We start from the raw sequence: 25,626 nt of genomic DNA on the forward strand, positions 1-25,626 counted from the left end.
AGCCTGATTCTTACGGTGATGGTTGACCAGGAGGAGCATGCTATTGCTGGTGAACCTTTGCTAGATTAGTGTGTTTATGTGGCATTGCAATATCCTAACTGCTATTAATTTTGCCAGTGTTGCAAAGAGCGTGCAGCATGTTGATAGTTTAAACGTGCTTCTCAACTGGATGGCAGGTGAGCAAAGACTTCAAGTTCATTTTTAAAATGCTTTGTCCACAGCTTGCAACTCAATTCCGTGTACAACTGTTGCATTTCCAAATGCAAATGTGACGTGTTCAATTTTGGGCGCCACAGTATAAGAAGGACATTGAGGTGCTGGAGAGGGTCAACGAAGCTGGTGAAGAGTCTCCAAGCCTTTTATGAGGAATGGCTGAGAGACTCAGGATTGTTTAGTCTGAAGAAGAGGCTGAAGGGAGACCTCATTGCTCTCTACAACTACCTGAAAGGAGGTTGTGGAGAGGCGGGTCTTGGTCTCTTCTCACAAGTAACAAGTGACAGGACAAGAGGAAATGGCATCAAGTTGCGCCAGGGGAGGTTTAGGTTAGACATTAGGAAACATTTCTACACTGAAAGCGTTATCAAAGACTGGAACATGCTGCCCAGGGAAGTGGTTGAATCGCCATCCTTGGATGTATTTAAAAGCTGTCTAGAGATGGTGCTCAGTGACATGGTTTAGAAGCGGGCCCGGTAGAGTTAGACAACAGTTGAACTTGATGATCTTGAAGGTCTTTTCCAGCCATAACAATACTATGATTCACGATAGTTGTCTGTTGTTTGTTTATTTTTTGTAAATATACATGACTGGACCTTAATGCTGGTTGTTAGAGCAGGCTCTAAAATAAAATGCTGGCCTTGCTGAAACTGTATCAGTTTCACTCTCGCCTTCCACAGCCTTCCCATATTGTGATACTGCTGAATTCCGCAACAGAATTCCTGTAGCCTTTGATGAGGAATCTGTTTCTTGTTTGCAAGATATTTTTTTTTGATATACACATATGTCAAAAGTCACAGTTCAGATATTTAAACTTCTATACTTCTGGTATGTTTTGATACAATTTAAAATTTACCTAGGCTCTCTGGATTTGTTTCTGACTGTGTATCATAACTCAGTGGTTTGTTGCCATTAACTCACTCATACTTCTGTTTGTCACCAAAAGCTTTCTTTTGTTTCCAGGTTTGGCAAGAAATCCCGACCTGCAATGTACGATGCAACCCCCATCGCTTATGAAGATTACAGCCCAGATGACAAACCTTTGGTTACACTGATTAAGACAAAAGATTTGTAATCTAGTGTATCTTTTTTTGGATTATTTTTCAAAAGGATGGGCTACTAACCTAATTTAAATATTTTTAAGAAGAAAGCATAAGTAATTTAAACCATTAGATGCTTCAGAATTTTCTGTAGAATATTTAAAACCAATTTTCTGCAGCTTTTAGTTTGGAAAAATATTTTAAAACAGAATTTGTGAACTTCATGAATTACATTTTAATGTACCTTAAGCTCTATAAACTATAAGCTTATGATAGTGTGTGCTTTTTTCTTGGTAGACACTATTACTAAACCCAGATGAGTTTCTTGTGGTTGTTACAGAGCAGAAAACAATAATTAATGAGGAGTTCTTTATGACATGTCAGTGCCAGCTTTCTCAGTAGAGGTAGGAAAAATGTGAAGCATAATATGATATATAATATATCCATTAATTAAAAAAGTCTAAAATGTTTGTGTTGTGAAAAAGAAACTAGTAAAAATTATTATTCCTAATCTGAATGAATTAGCTTTTGCCTTATTCCATGCATGGATAGATAATCTATTTCTCCATTATTTCCTGAAAGTTGCTGAAACATACTCTTGAGTTGATGTTTGACATTTTTGTAATAGTATTCAGGCTAGGCCTTGTATAATAATTAAAGTGCCTCTTGAGGCAAAGTAAGGGCATGATCCTTTAAACATTGAAATCAATGAGAGAACTTCCATTGACTTCACTGGGCATGGGATTGGATCCTACAATTGGACTGAATCTATATTTTTCTTTAAAGGTTAAAGTTTTTTATATTGTGAGTAAACTAAGCATATGGTTTGGGTTGTTTGTTTCCAAAGGTTGTTGATGTACAGTATCGTTTCATGAAATATTGTGTATTTCTCATAGTGCTTCTTATTTAGGATCAGTATGGGGTTTTTGTGGCTGTATTTGACTGCTTATGGGCTTCTTAAAATTCTTGCTTATTTCAGAAAATATTGAATAAATGTTATCAAGTGAAGATTGCAGCTGTTTCTTTTGTTTTACTTCATTTGAAAGTGCAATGTTATCTATAAGGTTGAAAGAAGACATTCCAGCTGTTAATTTGAAAAGGATAAAATTTACTTTGTTAACAAGGTAATCTCTCAAAAGTGAGACAAATATAGCACTGGAGTAACGATGCAGCCCTGCAGGCCGGGCCATATGAACCACAACCTGTTCCTGAGTGGATCGACTGCAAATCCCGGCTCAAAGTTGTAGCAAGAGTAAGTTTTTGTTACAGAACAACTTGTTCATGTGAGTAGGCTTGATCTGACTTTGTGTTTCAAAGAGGCCTGCCATTGGGGAAGCCACGACCACGTGGCATAGGGGCAAATTGCTGTGGCTACCTATAGATCCTGCTGCGTGGTGCTCTGCTAGGGCCAGTCAGCACCGGTATGTTACAGGCTGATAAGCACTGAAGGGCTAAGCTCTGCTTGACCTCTTAATGTCGGGAAATCTTGGAATGCATCCAAAATCTTCGCATTTCACATAAATGATGTTTCTAGACAGAAAAAAAAGATGTTCCCAGGAAAACACAAGCTTCTGATCCACCTGTGTGAGGACAGCTGTTGTCAAAGGCAGTCCTTCCCTTTCCGTGCTACTGCTGACATCTCCAGACCTCAGATCGGCCACTAAAACCAAACATAATTAGGAACTAAAGATAAGAAAGTTGCTACTGGTTTTACTGTCTTTTTTAGGTGAGCAGTGTGCATCTCGTATATTGCTTTTAATTTTGAATTTCATTATTATTACTGCTTCTGATTACAGTCACAGCAATTGAATTATTTTCCACATCTTGCACAATTAGTGTTGACAAAAGGCAGACAAATTATTGTAAATCAAGTTGTTAGTGTTGCTAAAATTTAATTTTTATTGTGATATTACATTCTAGTTAATAACTTAACCCCACCCCCCAAAAAAAAATGGAGAGTATATGCAGCAGATATAGACCATATTTGAAATGTTGTAAAGGAAAGCAAATGAAAACATCTTTCAGTGGAACTGTTACCTGTTAGAGAAGCACTGCTCAAAGAGTCTCTGACTGTTGGGAATGGCTGGATGGTGAATAAGCAGGTTTGTAACACCGTGCTGTGTGGAAATGCCAAATGCATCTCAGAAATCCAGAATACCTTTCCTGATATCCTGTATCTGCTACCACGGGCTTTCAATGACATTGGCCCAAGGCAATAATTACTAGTAAGAGACATAAAAAACCTAGATTCAGGCCTCCCTTTCATCCTTCAGGCACAGGTTTTTTTACGACAAAGGTTGTGCAACTGCATCTGGTGGCTGCCAGACCAGCTCCTTTCATTGGTACAGTTTGCTGCTGCTGCTTTACTCCAGGTATGGAAACTTTTTTGTGGTGACTTCCAGGAGTGTTTTAAGAACCCCTTAGAAAGAAGGGCCGGGAAAAAGCTATATCCTATGCTGGTTTTCGTAAATTGTTTGGAACAGGGGCAAATACATTTGTCTTATAATTGATTTGTTAATGGGATAGAAAAGAAATACTAATTCTTCAGAGTTTTCAGCCTTTTCGGTGGTAAAATATTGGTTTATCTTTGAAGATCTACGAATCTATATAAAGCACGGAAACAAATGACACTGTTCTAGGGAACATACATATTCATAGTCCATATTTTACAAGAGAGTCGTTGCAATGAACAGAAGCCCTTCTGCATATAAATCACACCTTGGTAGTGATTCTTGACCATCCTATATTTCTCTCAAGTGACTGACCTGAAAGATAAGTAATTTGTGAGGAGCTATTTTCCTGTCAGCTTGCAGCCTCTAGCTTCTGTAAATCATCCTGTGCTTCCCGTGAATTGTGCTTTGAAAATTACGTTTGCTCCTTCCAATTTATTTTATTGAACTCTGATGGCGTGTTATGCATGCACTATGCCTGTATCCGCGCACTTCTGAGATACTTGTGAGGCACTGCACTGCCTGCCAGATGGAGCAGCCCTCAGATCCGAAGGGAACAAGCCCATCCTGAGCTTTTACCCCACCTCTGAAGCTGCTAGAACAAGTTGGTTACTGCCTTTATATGCCAGACCATGTCTTTCTGAGGATATACATGAATGCAGACAAAGGACACTGGTTGTTCCATATCCTTTTCCCATTCCAGAGGGGGTTTGTTCTGTATAGGGAACAAATATAGCTATATAGCAAATACCACCTGCTGGTAATATACTACATACGGGGGTTTTGCTGTAAATAATCCAGATGCAGAAATGGACAACTGCATGTGCTCTTCCCCCTGGCAATGGACTAACAGCCTCCAGCTCCTCCTGCAGATGGGGACAACTCTCTGGGCTTGTCATTAGCCCCCAGTACTTGTGCACTCCCTAAGTTTGGCCCTTTGTCGTGGTTTAGGCCAAATCCACCACTGGGGACCCGAGGGACCCCAGACGGGACCGACAGATGCTCCCCTCTACCCCTCTACAAAGAGAGAGGCAGAGGAGGAAAAAGAGACTTACGAGTTTAGAAGAAACTAAACTACTTTAATGAAATATTAATAATAAAATAAAAGGAAATAATGAAAAATATATACAAAACCGTATCAAGCTCCCGAGATGACAGTCACGTCACCGGCTGGCACTGGGGCAGTCCCAGGCTGGACTCAGTGGCGGACGGGAACTGGATTCCGGATCTGGAGTCAGGATTGGGATCACAGGCAGAGAGAGTCCTCCTCAGACGTCGGCCATTGAAGGAAGAGCCCGTGACCCTTTGATCCCTCAGCTTTTATACTGAGCATGAGGCAGATGGGATGGAATACCCTGTTGGTCAGTTTTGGGTCACCTGTCCTGTCCGCTCCTCCCTGCAGGTGGGACCCCACTATGCTTTTCCGCTTCCGACCCTCCAACGTGGCAAATAACAAAGTTGGTTGGCCTTGGCTGTTATGACAATAAGTGTAAGCAGGAGCCTCTCTGCATACCACGCCTGGGCATCAGCTATAAACAATTGGCCTTATCACTCTGAGAGAGTGAACACTGTCTGCACAATATGCAGTTAATTTCAGTTGTTAGAAGAGGCCCAGCTAAGAAGCGAAGTTACTGAACAAAATTGGTTCTGTTTTACCTCGAACCAGGACACCCTTTTTATTTCCTCTTCCCTCTGGAAATAAGAGAACTCCCTGAGTGTTTTTCTCCCCAGCAGCACAGACGTATTCTTACACGCTTCTTGGGGTGGTGCGAAACTTGCAGTTACAGCTCAGAGTTGTGTTACATGTGCTAACAGGGAAGCGCCGTGATTTACATGGATTCTGGATGGAGTCAGTCTGAAATGATGAAGACAGCATCCCTGACCACGGGGTTGGGCTAACTGCAGTATGATATAAATACAAGGCCTAAAGGAAGAGTTGAGCACAACAGGTAGAAAACACATGTTGACTAAAACCATAAAAATTATCTCCATTAAAACCTAGGGATGCGACCCTAACTTTAGCTAAGAAAAATTAGAGCATTGCCACAGCTTCAGCCTCTCTTTGTACCTTGTCTCTGGCAGGTGCTTTGGGCATTGGCGTGCCACCTCTGTGGGCTCCAGAAGGGAGGGTGTAGCTGAACCCTTGGGTGACCATGGCTGGAAGAGAAGCCCTGGTCCCCCACCAGGACCAGTTTTCAGTAGCAGACCTTGTACTTGGGAAGAAACTAGATATCCGTCCTTTCATCTTCTTCCAAATGGTGAAAAACAGAGTTGCTGAGGGGCACAGGCAGCTTGTGAGGCAGGCAGGGTTCCCCTGTCAGCGCGGGAGGCCATGTCCCCATCACGGGGGGCTCACTGCGGTGTGCTGCATGTCCCTGTGCTGCTCCTTGGGCGAGGGGCCACGGCCTTTCTGCCCTCCGGTGCCCAGCCATCCTCCCGCTTTGGAGACCCATTTGAACCCTCCGCGATGTGTCCCTGTGCAATGCAGTGACAGCCCGGGCCGGGCAGGCGGCAGCAGAGGCTGGGAGCAGGCGGTGGCACTGCCATTCCCCGGGTCGTGGAGGAGTCTTGTTTGCTCTCAGCTTACCCCGTTTCTGTTAGCAGAACTGTCAAATGGGGGCTCAGGGGAAGGCTAATGGCCAGAGAAGAGCTGGGGGGGGGCGCAGGTGGTCTGTGAGGAGCTGGAAGGAGACCTGAGGCACCCCCTGCCACTATTAACCCTGTGCGTTGTCACTCCAGGCTGGGTAACGCCCCGCAGCAAAACCACCCATCTGATTTTGCTGCAAATGTCACCAACTGGTACACTGGTGTGAGGGAAATGAGAACCGAGAAGAGATTTTAGCTCAGTAAAGCACGTCTTCGGATGGTAAAAGTCTCTATGTGCTCAATTCCTTTGGAATTGAATTTGAAAATGGTATTTGTGACGTTTTGGGGGAATTTGGTTTGGTGTCTCTCTGAATCTGAAAATATATAAAAAAAATCTGACCATAGGAGTATCTAGCACTACAGCAAACATTGCTTGCTTCAGCAAAGTCTCATGAGGTGAAACTTCAATCGCAGCATTGGTGTTTTCATCTTAGCTCAGCTTTATTTCTGGAAATGGCTTGGCTTTTCTCCAGCCGGGCTTTGTTGAGAAATGCCTCGACAGATATGACATTCCTGAAGATGTATAGTTTCTCTTTTGATAGCAATAGACACCTGATGAAGAATAAATTCAATGCCTCTGAATATTATTCTCTGTTGTTGATGGCTCAGAGGAATTAAACAGTCCTTCCTCACTTGTGTTGCCGGAGTTATGCTTACTGGGAACTCCTTTGCCCCTTCATGTGGCTAAATTCTTCTGTGTCCAGAATTTCTCTGAGATTCCCCTCTCATTTTGCCCAAAACCGCTCAGCTTTTGCAGTACAGACCAGCACACTGCATCAGAGTGAGCCGTGCCCCATCCTTACAGCTGAGCAAATCCAGCCCATTCTCCCCTCAGGTGCCCAGTTTCTGTGCGAGCTGCTTGTTGCATGGTCAGCTTTGGGAACCTGCTGTCGTGTTTCCAAGCTTTGTGTGCTACTCAGTACTGACTGGGCTGAAATCTGCTATTTGGGTGTCACTCTGCTCTCATACTCCTGATCTCAGAGGGAGTGCAGAAGTACAGGCCTCCCATGGACCGCTTCTTCCCACTTGAACATGGGAGGCAGATGAAAACCAGTTTAATTCAGGAAAGGGTTTAGTCTCTCAGGCCATTCCATTCTATGGATGTATATAATCATATACCTATATTATCATAATATATTATAATATAATAATGTATTATAATGTATAATATTGTAATATATTACATAATAATAATAATAATAATAATATATAAATAAAGAGTGTGTTACCAAGAGCTAATGAGTTCAGATGTGTTCCTAACATAAGAAATGGGAGCCTCAGGGCAGTCCAGTGTGTGCCCAAACCTTCTCAAACCTGTTGGCTACTGTGAGGGGATGCACCGTGTTACGGCTTTCAGGCACCTTTTATTTTATAACAAAAAAAAATTAGTGTGAGGGATTGTTTGTTTAAAATATATTTTATCTCTTGGAGTTTATGAACCCTGTGAAATGCTCTGTATGAGCAGATGAACAATGAGAGAAAGGCAAAGCACTTGGTCACTTCCAAATGAGAGATATGGAGCCGATCTGCTATATCTCCTCTTTACAAGTTTATCCTCCATTCCGGAGATTTTGGCTGAGCATCTGCCAAAATACTGTAGTTGTGTAGGGTCAGGAGGGATGGCTTAAGGCAAATTTTACTCTAAGCCACCTTTATGTCCATCTTAAACATCTCATTAGAGAGAAGGGACTGGCCCGAGTCTGAAATCAGAGCAACCAGAATACTGCTGCTACCTGAAATACCTGGAGGTTGTTACAAAGATGGGCAGAGTGCAACGTGCTCTCAGCTCCCACCAGCTCCTTCTCAGTCTGACGTGCCGTTCGTTGGAGAAGAATCGCTCAGAAGTCATCTTTGTACTTCTTGACTCTTTCCTCTCTGCTTGCACTAGAGGTGATCCCTCTTGTGCAACTTCTGTGCTGCAGAGCACTCGCTGTGGGACCCTACATCTGAATTCTTTATATCCATTTTCCCCCCTCGTATTTTGGAAAAGCTCCAATTAGGTGAAGGTGATTCCTTTTGATGGGAAGTGGGTCAACCAGTGAAAACAAACAACACTTCAAAGTGATTATGCCACATCCAGCCCCATCTGGGCTCAGTTGGCTTCATTCCTTCTACAGCGCAAAATGGATAACAAAAATGGTCTCTCTGGAAAAGTCAGATTTCTCTGTTATTATGAATTCCAGTTCCAAATCCTCCTTTTAAGAAGTTTATGATAAGATGACTATTGTAAATAAACTTCCCCTTTAGCAAAGAATAAATCATCAAATAGGCTTTGTTTGGTGAGATCTTTGGCAAAGGAATGTAAATAAATAAGCTAACTGAATAAACTTCTTTATCTGATGTGCTGAGCAGAAAAGGCAGCAAAGTTAATCATTTAGGAAAATAAGCCGGTCTGCTGTGCTCGCTTCAATAACAGACCAGGAAGAGTCTAAGGGAAACAATCTGCTCTAGCTTGCTGACCCTGGACTTTTTGCTAGAGTCCCACAGACCAGGAAAGATCATGTTTATGAGTCTGGAAGCAATGCTGCCTCCTCAAGGAGATGCCCTTCAGTCTAGATTTTTTATTTGCTTCTTTTCCTGCGGACTGGTCTACTTCTTTTCGGAGGTAGCTGCTTGCAACAGAACGGAGTTCTCTTATGAAGCCAGCTGTGACTTCCCTTCCACCTCCTGGGAGTAGTACACACACGGACAATAATCTGAATTTGCAGTGTCTTAAACTTCAGACTCCATTCATGTTTTGTGCGTGTATGCATGTGATCATACATGGATGTCAGTTCACCAATGCTCAAAGAAATCGGAGTGTGACTGTTCTGGTTTCACCACAGTTTTTTTATTGACTTGCTTGAATTTGAACTAATCTGAAGTAAATCTGCCCGGAATCTGAGCCTATAAGCCAGATACAAGTTGTACAAGTTAACAAAAATGTATGTAGCTGCTATGGAAAGAGAAAACAGCTTAATGCAATTTAGGTGATTTTGGCATGTAGCAGCTGGAACTATGACTAGTTTGTTAGCAGAAGACTTAGTTCTCACCCCCAATCATAATGGTTTGAAGGGTGATCACTGCTGAAAGGTATCTCATCACCCTTTGCTTTCTCCCTTTGTTTGTACTGTATCTTCTGCCTTGCCACTCTAGGGCATTAGCATCTTATGGAGAAATTTAATCATTGGCACCATAGATGAAGACAAGCAAGAAAAACAGATGAAAATTGTTCAATGAAGAGTTCTCAGCATTGAATCTCTTTGGCAAGCCAGACCGGGCTGGGTAGATTTTTGCTGAGTAGATTTCTCCCTAACCTTATACAATTTTTATTGGCTTTGTCTCACAGTGGGGAGTTTATACATCTATTCAGTTTTCTTGTTTTGTTTTGGTTTGGGTTGGTTTTTTTTTGGCCAGTGTGACTGGATTTTCTTTCCATCTGTGGAAACACTCTAGTCTTTGGGAGATCTTGGTAACCCTAAAGTCTTAACGCTATATATGGCAACAAGTCAGGCAGGTCAATTGTTTGCAAAGGTCAGTTGTGTTCCGTGGGGAGCAAAATAGAAGTACTCTGCCTAGTGGCATTTCCAATTTGATTGGATCCATCCCTGTTATCTTTAGATTGTATGGAATACATTTTTTAAAAAACTCCTGAGAAAACTAGCTTTGAAATTAGTATTTTGGTACAAATATGCTATTTTTTTTCCAGGGAAGTGAATGATTCTGTGTATCTTCAGTGTTTTCCAGTTTAGCAATTTAAGTATTTAAGTGTTTTGTGAGCCCTGTGACACTCTCTTGACTCATCTATCTCTGTAAGTCTTTGATCGGTTAAACCTCTTCTTCCCATAAATGCTTTGGTTGATGAAAGGCTGCATCCGGTATTGCATCAGGACAGCAATATCTCAGCATGACATTGCTCAACCAGGACTGCAGTGTTTGGCGCCTAAATGATGCATTAATAGAGGTGGTGGTCTGTAGCCTGTGTGAATGCCCCTTTTTGTCCTCAAGCCATGGCTTCATATTGTTTCCTTGTTTCAAAATCTCAGCATTTGGCATAGTTGCATTTTTGCCCCTTCTGGGTTGTTTGACATAAAAAAAATAAAGTGGAACTCTTCCTGAGGGGAAAGTATCTACCACTTCTAATAATAACAAAGATAGGACATGTTTATGTCAAAATACCAGCGCAAGATGCTTCTGATGATAGTCAGACCACATGGATTTGAATGTATCCGTAAGAAAAGAAGCAGCACAGCCTTGCTCCTCGGGCTGGTGGCTTGGGACACTTCCAAGGTTGGAGTGAAAGCCTTTGCAAACGCAGCAGTGGCATTGAGCGCGCTGTCCTACAGCTGTAGGAGGAGGAGACCACAAAAGATTCACAGCTTCTCACCATGAATCTCCTACTGATTATCAGCATAGCCCTTAAATCCACAGGGCAGCGATTTGTTTAAATTCAATTTGCATGTAATTAAATTCATCTCCTATGCACTAAGAGAGGTAATGATTGTCTCTGAAATGTTCCGAGATCTTTTCATGAAAGGCTTTTATATGTCCATGATTCTAAAAAAAAGTTTCCCAAAACTTCCCATTTAGCTAATGGCTTACACTGTGCTTTAGAGCCTGTGAAATTTATGAATCTGTATGAACTCTAACAAATAAAATCTCAGCCAGGTTGAAAAATATGATCAATGCCTTGTTGAATCTGGAAATAACATTTATGACAGACCTTCACTGCCAACCCTTGTATATTCTTTGCTTAGTGTATCTACCTTTGACAACCAGCAATTTATTAAAATACTATCAGGAAGGCTGCTTATAAATAGCTATCCCATCTGATGGCTTAGCATATATTCTTGTTTTAAAAGAATTGAAATATAATAGAGTATTTACCTGCAATATCTTTCCGAGAATTATGTGCTATGCCCTCAAGCCTATGAAACCAAGATGTAGAAACTCAGTTCTTAGCCCCTTTCATCTGCATATCTGACCCCTACAAGCTTCAAAATAATGCTTTGGTAATGAGTATTAGGGCAATTTCATGCATGATAAAGCTCCGTTTACCCCAGCCACCTTCCAGAACGTTGGCTTTAGCTTCTCTTTAGAAAAATAATGGCTCAAGTGTACAGTTTCTTCAGTCTCCTAAAAGTCAGCTTATTTTCTATACCGTGCTGAGACAGAGGGAGCATGTACAACAGGTTCCAGTTCTGACTCTTTCTCCAAGAGGATAGAGCAACACGTGGATAGGTTACAGAGAGCTGAAATCAGTTTTAACTTGCTGAAAACTTTGTGTTTGTAGATTCTATTATATGGCATTGGTATTTATTCTACAGAGCTGTTTGACTCCCTATATTGCATCTGTCATGTGAAGAAGGCAAGCAGGCAATAACTGTCATGGTACAGAATAATTTCTTTCAAGGATTTTGTACCTAAGATGTGCTGTCCATAATGTCTTCTTTGTGATATGTATGTGACACCAGTACCTCCTATTAGTTTAATTTGAACATATATTTCAGTTGTTTTCCCTTTGTATGGCATTTGCTGGAATGGTCTGTCAAAACAAAACTGGCAAAATGTCATGTAAATAAGAAAGGATCTGCTTTCACATATGCTTATTATGCCATTCCACTTCCATCTTCCCATGAATTTGAAATTGCAATTGTTCTACATATAAAAGATGATGACCAGTTATTTTTATCTCCAGTACTCAGCATGCTGCTTTCCCTCTTTACCCATGCCCTGTGTTGTCCTGCGTGTGATAAGGACAAAGCCGTGAGGAGATTTTGACAGTGTTGAATTAGGTGCAGAGTTTATCAGTTTTCCTCTGTCTTTCACCCATTTCATCCCCACAGAAAGAATATTTTACAATTCCATGAAGATGCCTTAATTCCTGATAGCTTTGAACAGTTGTTTTATTTTAATACATCCGAGATTTAAAATAGGCTAGTAAAGTAGCAGTATTGACAGGCATGTTAGGTTTAAATCAAAATGTCGCACAGCTGTGATTTACTTCGTGATATATGTTGCTGAATTTTGAAAGAAATAATTTGGAATAGATTATTGAACAGTAAATATGGTGACGCTTTGATGACATTTTAAAGTTTCATGCAACACAGTACAAAATTTCTCTACAAATTTGTCAATATTTTCTATTTTTTCTCCACTTCAGGGGACGTGAAAAGCAAAATCTCCCAACAAACCCACTAGCCTACCCTGGCAGTAGGGCTGGCCCTACCCATGCTTTTTCAATTGTTTTTCGAGAAGCTCTGATTTTGCATGAACAATATAGTTGTCTTCTCTTTTTCCATCTGGCAGCACCTCTCAAGAAGGGCAGAAATTGCGTGCAGAGAAATAATATCAGACTTCAAATTACCAGTTAAATGTGCTCTTCATTCAAAAGCAACTCAGCCTTGAGATTTCTGAGAATTCATTGTCTCTCTCTCTTTTTCGTTTATGTGTCTTCTCTGATTTACATCCCTCTTCTTCAAACTTCAGTGTCAGGGGTGATTTACGAGTGCAATTTTCTGCGTAATATTCTGCAGCAATAGTTGGCAAATCCCTTCCCTCAGCGTGGGGATGTATTCCTCTTTGTTACAAATCAAAGAGGCACACATCCCCTAAATTTCTTTAAAAAGACAATGCTTAATGAGCTTTCCGAAAGGAAAAATGCAAATCCCATCTCATAATAATCCATCTCATAATTACACATAGATATGTTACTTGTACAAAAACTGCTCCAGCTACGCGGCATTGGCATTTTGGGTGAGATCCATTGAGCCCCTCTGACTGCCATGGGTCAGTCAGTTTAACCCGTGTCTTGCTTTTAGCTTGAAACAAGTTCCCGGACGGGGCTGCGCGAAGCATGTGAGTCCGGCTGCATTGCTGTACCGGGGACTGCTCATGCAGAAGTGTGAGCATGAGCTTAATGAAGGACTTTTGAGGTTTGCTAATTTTCTGTTACATATTTTTGCCTCTTCTGGGGTTGAAGACATTTTACATGTTTATGGAGTTCTCTGAGTTGCAAAACTTGGTAAAATCTTGTATGAAATGTTGACAGCATCAGCCTTACGCCTTCAGTGAGGGCTCTGCATTCACTCTGGTTCCTAAAAACTTAGAAAGGACTTGAGTCCCACTAAATTATTGTGCTTAAGAGGGTGATTCTTGGGCTTGTCTGGATGATTTGTAAATCTATATTTATAACCTCTGCAGGTATTTGCCAGCAAATTGGTTCACATCCACCCAGCAGCATACATGTTAAATATCTTCCCAATAATCAGTGCAGTGCCCAGGTCATGGACCAAGAAGGAGGCCCACCACAGCCCACTTACCCATCTGTCTTTTCTTAATTAGGACTTAGGTGAATTGAGCATGGTTTCATCCCTGAACTCTGCCCTCTTTCCTGTCTCACACATTTTATAGTCTAGAACCACTGCACAGCAGGGAATATGGTGTCCCTCATCCTACAACGCTTTTGGTTTTCTGCCCCTTTATGTGCTTTGACGTAATCAGACATTAATGTTTTGTCGGTACCAGTTGTTGATTGTGGAGGACAATGAGGTTACGTTAAACAAATGACACTGTTACAATTACACATCCTATTACACCCTCTGCCACAAATGTCTCAGTAGTGTAATGTGAAAATTATTTGTTTTAGCTGTGAGAGAACCTTTGTATGCACAGATGTTTCCAGGAGAATTCGGGCTGTTTTAACAGTGGCTCTTTACATCCCTCTGCTCAAGTTGGGGAAGGAGAAATGTCTCCCAGATTGCCACATAGTTGACCAGTCTCCTCCTTATGCCTATGAATAACTAGTGGGTACGTGTCACTGAAATAGGAAGTGTGCCTTCTAGTAAACTTCCTATTTTTATGGATAAATTTGAGTAGTTGGAAATTGTGAAATCTAGATGGCAGATTGCCAAACCTTTTCATCGCTATAGTGATGCTATGCAAACAAAAATTTTGATTGTAGACTGTCAAAAATCTCTTTTCTTGGTAAATTTTCTTACTCTGAGGGAATATCCAGTGCATATAAAATTGCTCCAATACTTATTTATCATCTACGATTATTCTTTCCTTTTTATAATTCCATTGTCTTCAGTATTCTCTCTATAGACAAGTTTCTCCTCTTGCTTGTTGTTAAAAATGAGAAGTAATTCAAATTAAGTTCACAGAGTCTCATCTGTGCAACTCAGAGAAGAGTCATGGGCAGGAGCTATAAGAAGTCGTGGATTTAGTGTGGTGTAAAACTTATGTGGGATGATCGTGACCTCTGTACATAGTTTTGAAGGTACATATTTCTCTCTGTCACAGACAAAGTATTTAATATTCATCAAGGGTAATTCATGAATAAAACCAATACAGTCAAAGTTGCACAGAGCTGACAGGGGTCTTAACCGGTCTTGTTTCAACTTCTTCTGGACCTAGGAGAGAATGAAGACTTAAGTATCTGGCATGTCCCAACCCAAAGATTTTGTGCTGGTCATTTTCTGCTGCTTACAAGATTAATTGGTGCATCAAGAGTGGAGTGGGTCTTGAGCTTTTTTGGGTATGTTAATGCAAGATTTGCTGCTGCTAGAGGCTGTCTGGGAAATGTCATTGTCCCTGCAAGGAGGTGTCTGGCTACCAGCTGTGTCACTGGCGCCACGGTGGGAGCACTCCCGGGGGAGGCAAGGACTTCTCCTCCCATCCCATCTCTCTGGTCTTTCCTCTGCCCCCAGCATGTCATCGCCACCCCCAAACCCCGCTGTCCTCTGGCCTCCTCAGGCTCTGAGCCTCTGGCTTTTCCCCGTCTCATCCTCCCTCCTCCCAGTCTCGCTTCCTCGCGGGGATCCCTCCGGACACGCACACATCCCGTGCTTGGAACCCCATGCCCTGGGCTACCTCAGCCTTTCCCAGCACTGCAGATGGAGGCGGGTGACTGCCAAAATGTCTCCCTGCGCCTGCCCTGCCTTCCCCCCATCCCCACGCCCGTGTGCCCCCCGCCTCCCACCGAGGGACCGGTGCCCGGCCCGCAGCCTCCCACCCGCATCCACCTCCTCCTGCTTTCTCCAGGCGCTTTTCTCGCCGCCTCCGTGGCCCAGATTCGTTCAGATGGCCTGAATTCCCTCGGCCCGCGGCTTCCTGCTGGCTGGCTCGAGGCCGGCATGGCACGGGGCCAGGAGGCCGCCTTCACCCGGGGAGACAGTGCGGCCATGGCCCCCGAGCCCCAGCCCACCTGCCGCTGCCAAAATCCACAGATTCGTCTTTTCTTTCCTGGTGCTGGTTAGCGAAAAAGGGGCATGGTGGGTGCCGAGTCGAGGGGGTTGGCAGCTCCGGAATGTTGACTTTGTGTTGGCCGGGAGGCTGATCCCCTCCCGCTCTGCTCGCTCACTGGGGGCTCCCCTGGCTGCACTGGGTGTCTTTATACTATGAATAAAACTCTCTTGTCCCTTTATTATCATATATTTCATCCTGTGCAAAACTGATGCGGTGTTTTAAATCCATGTAAGACCTTTGCAGCAACCTCCCTCCCGCAGTTGTTGGCCTGCCGTGGCTTTGGTGGTTTATTTTCATAGCTGCTGTGAGTAGGAGCAGTACGGGGCCAACACAGAGGAGAAGTGAGACCAAACATCTGCCTTTCTAAAGGTGAGGCCAAAAGGTGAGAAGAAAAAAAGGATATCACATAAATATGGCCAAATAGGTCACTCACTACCTGTGTGCTGCATGCATTTATTTAGTCCAGGCAACTTCCAAATCAACCTCCAAGTTATTTTTGGTAGAGGAAGAGAAGTAGCTATCCTGCTACTCAGGGAAGGTGGTGGGGTAGTTACAACTGAAGGGGTAAGCAGAAACACAGCCTCTTTTGACACCAACACAGATCATTAAAGACACCTGGTTGCAACGGGAACCCCAGCAAGAGCTTCTCAAACAAATTGGAAATTGGGACTTCAGTACACCTGCCAAGCCCAGCCTGGATGGGCAGGAGAGTATGGCGTGTCCGAACCAGGGTGATCTCCCTTCCCCGGGATCCTTACTCCTGCCTCGCAAATCATTGATGCCACATTGCTTCAGGTTTATAGCATTTCCCGGTGCCATTTTCAAATACTTGCAACGGGGATAATGAGCCAGACGCACTGCGAGCAGATGCGGCCTCGGCTGAACCACCTTTGGTGAAGCTGCACTCCCGTGTCTGCGCAATCACCCCACTGCACCTGCAGAATCAGAATTAAAATGAGTCCCTAAACAGCGGTACTGCACCACAGGGATTATAGAGTAAGCGAGTATGTAAATAAATTTCCCTTTCAATTTACCAAAACACAATACTGAAAGGAAATCAAAGACCCTTGGAGATAGATATGTGGTCTGCGTTGTGCCAGTATTTGAATGAAACATCTTTGCTGTTCAAGTGCTGCTACTTTAACAGCAACTGTGCTTTGGGCAGCTCCCAGGTAAGGAATGCAGAGCCAGATCTTTGGATGCTGCTGTACCTACCAAAGGGCGGGTATCTGCCACTTAGACGTAACCGTAATTTAAGTTGCTTCTCAATAGCCCCTGGACCCTGCAGATGATTGAATCCCTTCAAAATCCAGGTTTCTGTTGCCAGCATTTGCAAACTGCTGATGCTCCGACGCTGCCCTGAACTACTGCTTGTCTCCATCCCAGAAGCCTGGCCATGTCCTCCCCGAGCACTGCCCGCACTGCGGCTCCCCCACACCAAGTCTCCAAAGCACGGCACTGCCATGGGAGCTGGGAATCTCCAACCTGGGTATTTACTCTACCCTACTGATACGACATAAAGTTGAGATCATGCCATCCCACCTTATTTTGCCATCTGCAAGAGATTAAGTTCTACATAAAAAACATTTATTGTTAAATTGAATGTTAAAATAGGACAGTTGTTAAAGAAAACACTTTGAATTACTTGGATATTTTGGGTTGTTTAGGCACAAAACATTGTTTCAGAAAGATATCAGAAAACTCATACAATGTGTCTGGTGTCCTTCATCTATGCAAGGATGCTGCATCTGCTCCGAGAGAGTTGATAACATGTTTAAGAGTAAGAAGCACTGGTTTTAGATTTAGATTTTGGAAATATGATATTAATTTCAGCACTTCACAGAACATTAAATTTGCTAACTAGGGAAACCCTCACTCTGCAAAAGCAAATCCAAGGTAGACCAAATTCTTAAGGGAAAAAAAAAAGAGATGTGTTTAATGACTTGTGTACGCTTTGTAAACTTGCGTAATCAAAAAGAGGATCTGGGAAACAGGACTTGCGAAGTCTGCACAATATTTGGGGAAGCAGCATTTAAATAACTGAATGACTCTTCTAGTCATGATTCAGTGAAAGCTGAAATGGAGCTTCTGAAGTCCAATAATTCATCGAGATCAGCAATTAGACAATTTTAGTTAATTAGAAAGGCAATGTCTACCGTTAAAAAAAAAGTAGTTTATTTTTGTTTTCAAATGCAGAGGAGCCATGTTGCTATAAATACCTTACATTAGGGCATGAGATGGTGCAAAAGGAAGAAAAACTAAATAACTGTGAACCATTAAGAGAGAAAATATCCTGGAGTTGCTGGAAATGCTTCAAATTTACTATGTGAATGAAAGTGAAATAGGTCCTATTGCATCAAATATTCCCTTTTGAAATGCAAGAGCTCCCCCGGCTCCAGTATTTCTGCCCTGTGAGCACAGAACTGAAGGAGACTGAGAGAAGTTGGACCAACCTGTGTAATGTGTTGCAGTCTTCGGAAAGAATTGTCTTAATATTAACTCATTACATGAAGAGAAACTCCACAATTTGGCACAGTAGGAGGAAAATTAATTGAACACCACTCCCCCCACCCCCCCACCCCTGTATCTCCTTACAGGCACATTCTGGAACACAGTACATCCTGGAAATATGAATTTACACTATTTATTTTAGCAAAAGCAAAAGATCTCTGACTGGCTGGGCGCAGGACTTACCTAATGCAGCACAGCTTAGACAACCAATAAAAAATGGTACTTGGATTAAAATATTAGAGAGTCTAGGTAAAAATGACCTCATCTTAGCGAGACTGACATGAAGTCACTCGAGTTTAATTGATTGTTTCCTGAGCTGGGCTCTGGCTGGTGCCCCGGCCACCCCAGCAACGCCCAGTCCGGCCGAAAAGTAAGTTTCCCGCAGGGGCATTGCGGGGCAGGTCCAAAAAGGCAAAAGCAGGGCTGAATGTCCTGACACGGCCGTAGCCCACGTGATGGTGGAGTACTCCTGGAGACTAACCAGTGCCGCTCACTGTCTCTGTGAGGGGTGAGGCTCAGGGAGGGTGCTGGTGGGGCTTGGGGGGCTCACAGATTGCTTTCTAATCAACCAGTTTGATTTCAGAAATTTGCAATCAAGCTGCTCCTCTCCACTCATAAGCATATTCCCACCTTCCTCTCATACAACCTCAGCACAAAGCCTACAGCATTCATTTTCTCTGTTTTCATATCCTTTTGGAAATTGAGTAAGCAACTGTTTCTCCTTGTTTGTTCTAAGAGCATGCCACCCATTTCACAGTAAACACAGATCTCCCCCCCAGTTGTTTAAGTTTGTATAAAAGTCGTGTAAACTCAGAGAGTCACAGCCTGCAGCTGGAGGGTTGGCCTCTCTCTGCTAATTGCAGATCCTGAACTTCCTTTGTGCGCCGCTGCTGCTGACAGCCCGGGCCGTGCCTGCTCCCGGCTGGTTCAAGCAGCGATGGCGGGTGGATTTCCCCGGGTGGGAAGGATCCATGAAACCGCTCCAGAGTTCACTTGAGGAAGAGCGAGGCTTTTAGAAAATGCCCTTGTGCGGGAGCGTCAGCATCAGCCAGAAGAAACCAGAGGGTGACAGGGACACTGCGTTTGCTTGGCGAGCGGGAAGGGGAGAGCTCCGGTGGGGGTCAGGAGCTGGTGCAGGGTTAGTGCGTCCCTTCCTGGAGAGAGGAGGGTGATGCATCCGTAAATGAAGCTGCAAGACTTGAATCTCTTTAATTAGGCTGTCACTGCTAAGGGACGTATTGGTGAAGTGTTTTCAGAAATAATTTAAAAGTTCACGTTCATTGATGCCTCACTCTGACCAGAAGCAACCTCGCCTGGGTCCTGAAACGCGTCTCAGGCTGTTGGTCCTCAACACTAGCCTTACGGCAGAGCCGCCCTGCAGAGGGTAATGGCTTCTTCACAGGTGAACCTGATGCCTGGCTTTTTGAGAAGATGCCCTTAAGTATTGCTTTGCTATTTAAAGCACCGGCACCAAAATGGTATCACGCTTGCCCCTCGGGCTTGCGCGCCCACAGCAGGTTTGGGAGCCTGGCTGGCAGGCTGCGGGGGGTTGGTGGGTGATGCTCGGGACAAGCATGACACACACTCCTCTGCTTTCTTAACAAATCTTGCCGGCACCCAAGTGTGAGGTGCTGCCCAGGCGGCTCCAGGTCAGCAGGGAGGGCTGGAGGCAGCTTCTGTGCCTGGAAAAATGTTCTTTGTTGCAGTTCAGGAGCCTGCGGAGACTTTCCCTTTTCTGTGGCATTTCTGATCTCTACAGGGAAGGGCGATGCCTGCACGTCCCCGAACAAGCCAGGGGCAGAGCGTACGCGTGTCCTTGTGAGCGCTGGGGCAGAGCCATGGGAGACCACCCACCCCACCGCCCCCACCACTCCCCTCAGGGTCTGTGGCCGCACGACGCTCCTGGCACTGCTCCCTCCATTGTGCGTGGCAGCCGGGATGCGGCTCTGCCATGTCTTAAAACATGGCCCAAGCACCGAAGTCCTTCAAGCACTTCTGGAGGTTTTGCCTTTAACCTGCTGGATAACAAAAGAGGGCTCAGGTCTGGCTTTTTTTCCTTTTACCGCTTAAAGGGACGTCCCGTGCCGGCGTAGGGTGCTGCTAGATGACAGCTCTTGGAGCCAGTAACAGCATCACCCCCCTCGCCTGGCAGGTGCTGCAGAGCAGATCCATCCAAGGAGATGGAAATACCAAGTCAGATAATTGTGAGGGTGACGTGAACGTTGCAATTCATACGTTATTTTAATAACACTGACAACAATTTTCCTTATACGTCTGTGTGGCAGCTGGAGCTGAGAGCGGTTCTGCCGCCGTGGCGTGGCTTGGGTAAGCTGTGGTGTGGGTGTACCCCAACAGGCCTGGGGCGAGGCGGGTGGGTGCCGCGCTCTGGGACAGCAGGAGATGAGTTTTGGCACCTCCGTGTTTGGAAACAAATCTGTTGACTGCTAGTGCTGTGCCTTAATCTGCTGCTCCCTGCTCTGCCAGACTTCGGGGGTGGAAATGGTCGGTGACTCCCGTGGCTCAGGCCTCGCACAGGGTGGGGGGCAGGAGGAGCCCGAATTGGGCTGGGGCCTGTGCTGCACTGCGCTCTGAGGCGAGGGCGAGCGCGATGCCGATGCTGCAGCTTCCGCAGGGCTGGGGCACCTCCCCAGGGCGCTGTGTCCCTGCTCCGCCATCTGCACCCCAAAAGCAGCACCAGAGGTTCAGGCTGGTTATGGGGAAAGGCGGTCGAGATGCTCCATGGGGTATTTTTCCGCCCTGTAAGAGGAGGAGGCAGAGCCCAAAGCCTGTCCTTGTCCTGCCGGAGCCGTCGATGTTGGGTGCTGTCAAACAGTGGGGCATGGCCTTGATGCCAGCGTGGTGCTGACCCCTCGGCCACCCCGCGACTGAGAGGACAGGAGGCATTCTGACCCCGACCGGTGGCTCCCCGTGCTCCGTGCCAGCAGCAGCCCGGGCAGGGGCAGGGGCAGCGCCCTGCTGACTCGGCAGCGGCTTCAACCTCCTGCAGAACAGGAGGGAAAAGTTTGAGCCGCTGTGAGGATGGCGGCCTCGGGGGAGGGCTCTCCTGGGGGCCCCCCTCCATCCTCCCAGCCCGCGCACGGCCAGTGCAGGCGGCGATTTTGGCACCTCTGCCCGCAGAGAGCGGCGCCGGCGGGGGGGGGGGGGGGAGGCGGGGGGCGGCGGGGTGCGTCGGCGGCCGGGGGGCCCCCGCGCCGCCCCCCTTCCCTCGCGTGTCCCCGTGGGAGCGACTGCAGGTGGCGGCCACCCCGCGGGGGACGCTGAGCCACGGCGAGCTCCGCGCCGCGCCCGCTCCCCGCGCCGGCCGGGGAGCCCGCGCGTGACCCCCGCCCCCGCGGCGGACACGCGTGGGCGGGGCGTGGGCGTGGGCGGAGCGGCGGGGCGGGGCGGGGCGGGGCGGGGAGCGGCGCGGCGCGGAGGGGAGCGCGCCCGCAGAGAGCCGCGCTCGGCGCCCGCTCGGCAGCGCCTCCCGCCGCCGCGGCACCATGTGGCAGCCGGCCACGGAGCGGCTGCAGGTAGGGGCCGGGGGGGGGGGACGGGACGGGACGAACCCGCGGAACCGCCCGGGGAGGGCGGGGGGGGCGGTGGAATCGGGGCCGGCGGAGCATCACCCCCCCCCCCCCCCCCCCCCCCCCCCGGTACCGGGAGTTTGTTGCAACTTCTCCCGCCGCCTCCGCGCAGGGTGGGTGTGCGGGGCGGGGGGGGACGCGGGACGGGACGGGACACACGCGCAGTGCGGGGGATGGAGGCGCTGCCCCGGCGGCATCCCGGGTCCCGGCTGCCGCTTCCCGGCGGCTCCGGGGCGCTCCCGGCGGGGTTTTGGTGCCGGCAAGCTGCGGTCACCCCGATCCCGGGAGGCGGCGCGGCTCCGTGAGGTTTCGGTGGGGGAAGCGCCTTTTGGGGGCTTCTTCCTGCGCACCCCTCAGGTGAGGGGGAGCCCCGCCGGCCCGGCCGCCGCCTGCATGGGCGGTGTGGGACGGGTCCCTCCCTGCGGAGCGGAGCGGAGCGCGGGGGACACACAATCCCGCGTGAGCCATTTGCCACCCTCAAATCTCCAGGGCCGGGTCGGGTTCCCCCGCGCCGCCTCCCCGTGCCCCGCCGGTGGCCCGTACCGTCTTGCAGCGGGTCGGGCTCTGCTGGCCCTGGGCTCTCTTTTCTTTAATGTATGCTTTTATGCATATTTCATATTCGGGATGAAATCTGAGATAGGCAGGGAGCAAGATGAAATAAAACTCACTTTGTAGTTCTGCTGTGTCGACTTCATATAGTTTTCCAGAGCAAGTGTCTGGTGAGAGAGAACTGGACGTTTTAAGTAAGGATCAATGGTCTTAGCTGGTGACGAGAAAAGGTTATTATTGCTTTTGCAATTCAAATCGAGAATTTGCTTTGGTATCATCAAGCAGAAAATTCAGTGGTTTTATTTGTGTTGATAGTAAAGCTGAGCAGCTCTGTGAGCTTTAATCCGCAGCAGCCAGTAACGGGAATAATTCCTGTTCTTAAAAAGACATACTTTTCTCTGCAACGAGAAACTTGATTTTCAGTAGATGGGAATGATGTGATTCATAGTTCATGGATTCCAGGGTAAAAACTGTGTCAGCGTGTTATTATTTATTTGTTTCCCCATGTTAGCCGGAAAGCTCTCTGTATTGAACACAAGCAGGAAGATCGCCTGTGTTAAGAAGTTAATGATCTTGGGCCGGTTGTGGAGGCGCCTCTATCGCCTGTACTCTGGAGCATGGTGTCCCCTCGGGAGGGGTCCCCGGGGCGCAGGGGAAGAGGCAGGGCTGCCTGGAGGGGGGATGCTCGCTGGGCCTCTTGCTTACCTGTTGCAGCACAACACAGGCTTGTAGCGAGGGGAGCCCACGCTCCTCCCTGTTACAGGAGGGGAGCCACGAGCACCGAAGTTCTCAGCAGTGGCCACTGACTTTGTGCAACCTACTGTTGGTCACCTCTAGCTGGAGACTTCAGGCATCCTGAGCCTCCCAAAATGCTAAGCGCCCGTAATTGTGTTTCTTGCCAACAGGAGTTGCTGGGGAAGCGTATGAAGAGCTGTCGGTGCTCTAAAAAAACAAGTTAGAGGGATGCAAAATTGCAGAATGAAACCATGCTTTGGCCTTGTACCAGGGGGTGATGCTCCACCAACTCCTAAAACGGGGAGAAGGGGAAAGCCTTGGAAAATCCACAAGAAGCCCATAATAATGCTGTGTTGACCCAAGAGTTTAAATAACAACATAGTGAACAGCAGACAAAATGAATGCAGTGAGTGGAAGGATGCTGAAAGTAACTAGGATGTGATCCTGTAGTTGGGAGCTGGATCCTAATCCATATACACACGAGCCAGAGTTGCATGGGAAATAGACTATCTAATATCCCCAACTCCTTTGAATTTATTGTTTTTTTCTCTGGAAGGATTTTGAAACGTGGTCACTTCAAGTAGCCTGATCTCCCCCTCTGTCCCCAAGAAGTGTATGTTGTGCATTGGCCGGAGCTGCTGGCGGCGCTGTCTGGCCTCCCCTGAGGAGAGCTTGTGCAATGCAATAAATACAAGTGTTTTCCCTTCTTTCTCCCCCTCAACATCTTAATTCAGTTTCAGGTGTCCCACGTTGCGCTCTTTGTCCCAAGCTCCCTCTTTCCTGGTACCCAGCTGCTGTAAAATAAATCTTGGTATCATCAAGGTGTTGAAGGGGGGCCCTCTGCTTGTCCCTGGCTGGCAAGCATGTGTTGGGAGGGCGCTGGGCATGGGATTTTGGTTGTAGCAGGGGGGCATTTGGTCACTGGCTAGAGTAGATGACATCTTGTGGTCTGTATTCGTGTGTTCTGTGATTATGGGTTATGCCAAGTCACTACTGGAGGATATTTGGGGAATGTATAATGGCAAGTCCAGCCCTGTCTTTTATAGGTTCTCCTTCAAGCTGATGTGTGGGTGCGGAAATTGTGGAGCTGGCACAGCTTTCTTAATGTTTTCATGTGTGAGCTGTATGTGGCGTAATTTTGACCCAGATGCATCTTGCATTGATATCCAGTCATGGTGGAGCGCAGCTCTGTCCTAAGTAAAACGGCAGTGAAAATATTTTCATCTTTCAGAATATTTCTTTTGGCCTGGTTCAGTAAGGGAAAGTATGAACCAACTTTGGAAGTGACTGCCTGTTGGTGTAGGTCTGTCCTGCCCTCATTGCCAAGGGGAGCTGCATGTGTTTAACTGAAATGGGAGCGAGCATCGTGGCGTGAAGACTTCTGTTGTGTTCCGACATGGTCATCTATGGCTCGCGGGTCTCCTTTCCCAGTCTCGTGCAGTGTATAACAAGGCTGTGTGTTCCTGGTCTGTGGCCATTCATGTAAAAGCTAATTTTGTTCCAAATGTGCTCGGTCCTGTCAAGTTTCACAGTTTGTGCTGAAATTTTTGGCATTGACTAAATGGGTACAATTCCAGTAGTGAGGTCAGCAGCAGAGCTCACGCATACGCAATAGGGATGAAGCGCGATCAGCAGCTGGGTTACAAAAATGCGGTGAGCTGGGGCATGAGCTGGACATCTCCTCACTGCTGTCTTGGCCACTTGCTGCTGAATTGCAACCTGAATTGCTGAATTTTGGGGGGCACCGGTTTCTGACTTTGCTGGAATTAGCTGTGGTCACTTGTGTTTTGGTTTGGGTGAGTTTCCCCCCCGCCCCCTGGTCACTTGGTTCTCCACTTTACTTCTCTGTGATGGAAGCTTTGCCTGTTACCCTGCTGCTTAATGAAGAAGCCTCGCTGTTTCTGGAAGATAAGTTGAATTTAATTCAATGGATTAGAGGAATAAGATAGAAAAATGTAAATATCCAGGTTTCTGGAATTTCCTTGAAAATATAATACGGGGAAGCCTGCTTGTTCTGCTGCTGTTCCTTTCTTTTCCTTTCCACTTTTGTGATCCTTTCACCTATAGTGATGTCATAGTTATGTATATTTTCTCCAAAGTTCACGGGGCAGTCAGGTACATGGGAAACGGCACAGCTGGGACCCTGCAGGAATATACCATAGGGATCAGCGAGTCTCTGGTGTGGTACTCAAGAAGGTTGTGATTTTACCGGTAATACAGCCATTAACATTATTCATGCTTAATGTAAAAGAGATGATCTGAAGCTGTGTCTTTTTTGAAGACTTCTTCCCCTGTAATTTCTGTGGCAGCATTCCTGGTTTGTGGTCAGTAAAGTGTGGGTGAACGTACCACACACGTGTGTGCCTCTCCGTCTGCTTCGCTGGAACCGCAACCAGGGGGTGCTTCAGGTATTTCAGGGTTGTTCTCCCTGCTGGGAAGGTGGGGACTCCAGCCCGGAGCTCCCTGTACCCGCTGGGTATGGTTTTCGTGTCTGCGTTTGCAGCAGAGCTTATCGATGGTTAAAAGCAGTGCGCTCTGATTTTTGGGTCGATGTTTGTGGCAGCGGCACTGGTTGAAATGATGCCAAAAATCTTCTGAAATTTTCCTTTAAAATTATTTCCAAATGTGCCCTTTGTGCCGGGTTCGGGACACGAGGGTCGGGAGCCC

At 46.4% G+C, this 25,626-nt stretch overlaps 2 protein-coding genes across 3 annotated transcripts in view; both read left to right on the forward strand.

Moving 5' to 3' along the window:
* DNER (delta/notch like EGF repeat containing) overlaps positions 1-1,288 on the forward strand; it is a gene marked incomplete at both ends in the record, with an annotated part of 129,319 nt that extends 128,031 nt beyond the window's left edge. For both annotated transcript variants that reach the window (XM_082487091.1, XM_082487092.1), the window contains one exon: positions 1,177-1,288. In XM_082487091.1, the coding sequence (XP_082343217.1) occupies positions 1,177-1,288 (112 nt within the window). The remainder of the gene's footprint in view (positions 1-1,176) is intronic.
* A 20,254-nt stretch (positions 1,289-21,542) lies between these two features.
* The window catches only part of PID1 (phosphotyrosine interaction domain containing 1), a 91,109-nt gene continuing 87,025 nt past the window's right edge, over positions 21,543-25,626 (forward strand). The window contains exon 1 of the mRNA XM_082487035.1: positions 21,543-21,621. Within this exon, the coding sequence (XP_082343161.1) occupies positions 21,592-21,621 (30 nt within the window). The 5' untranslated portion in view covers positions 21,543-21,591. The remainder of the gene's footprint in view (positions 21,622-25,626) is intronic.

This window comes from Vanellus vanellus, assembly GCF_965231255.1.
Source record: "Vanellus vanellus genome assembly, chromosome: 8".
Taxonomy (NCBI): domain Eukaryota; kingdom Metazoa; phylum Chordata; class Aves; order Charadriiformes; family Charadriidae; genus Vanellus; species Vanellus vanellus.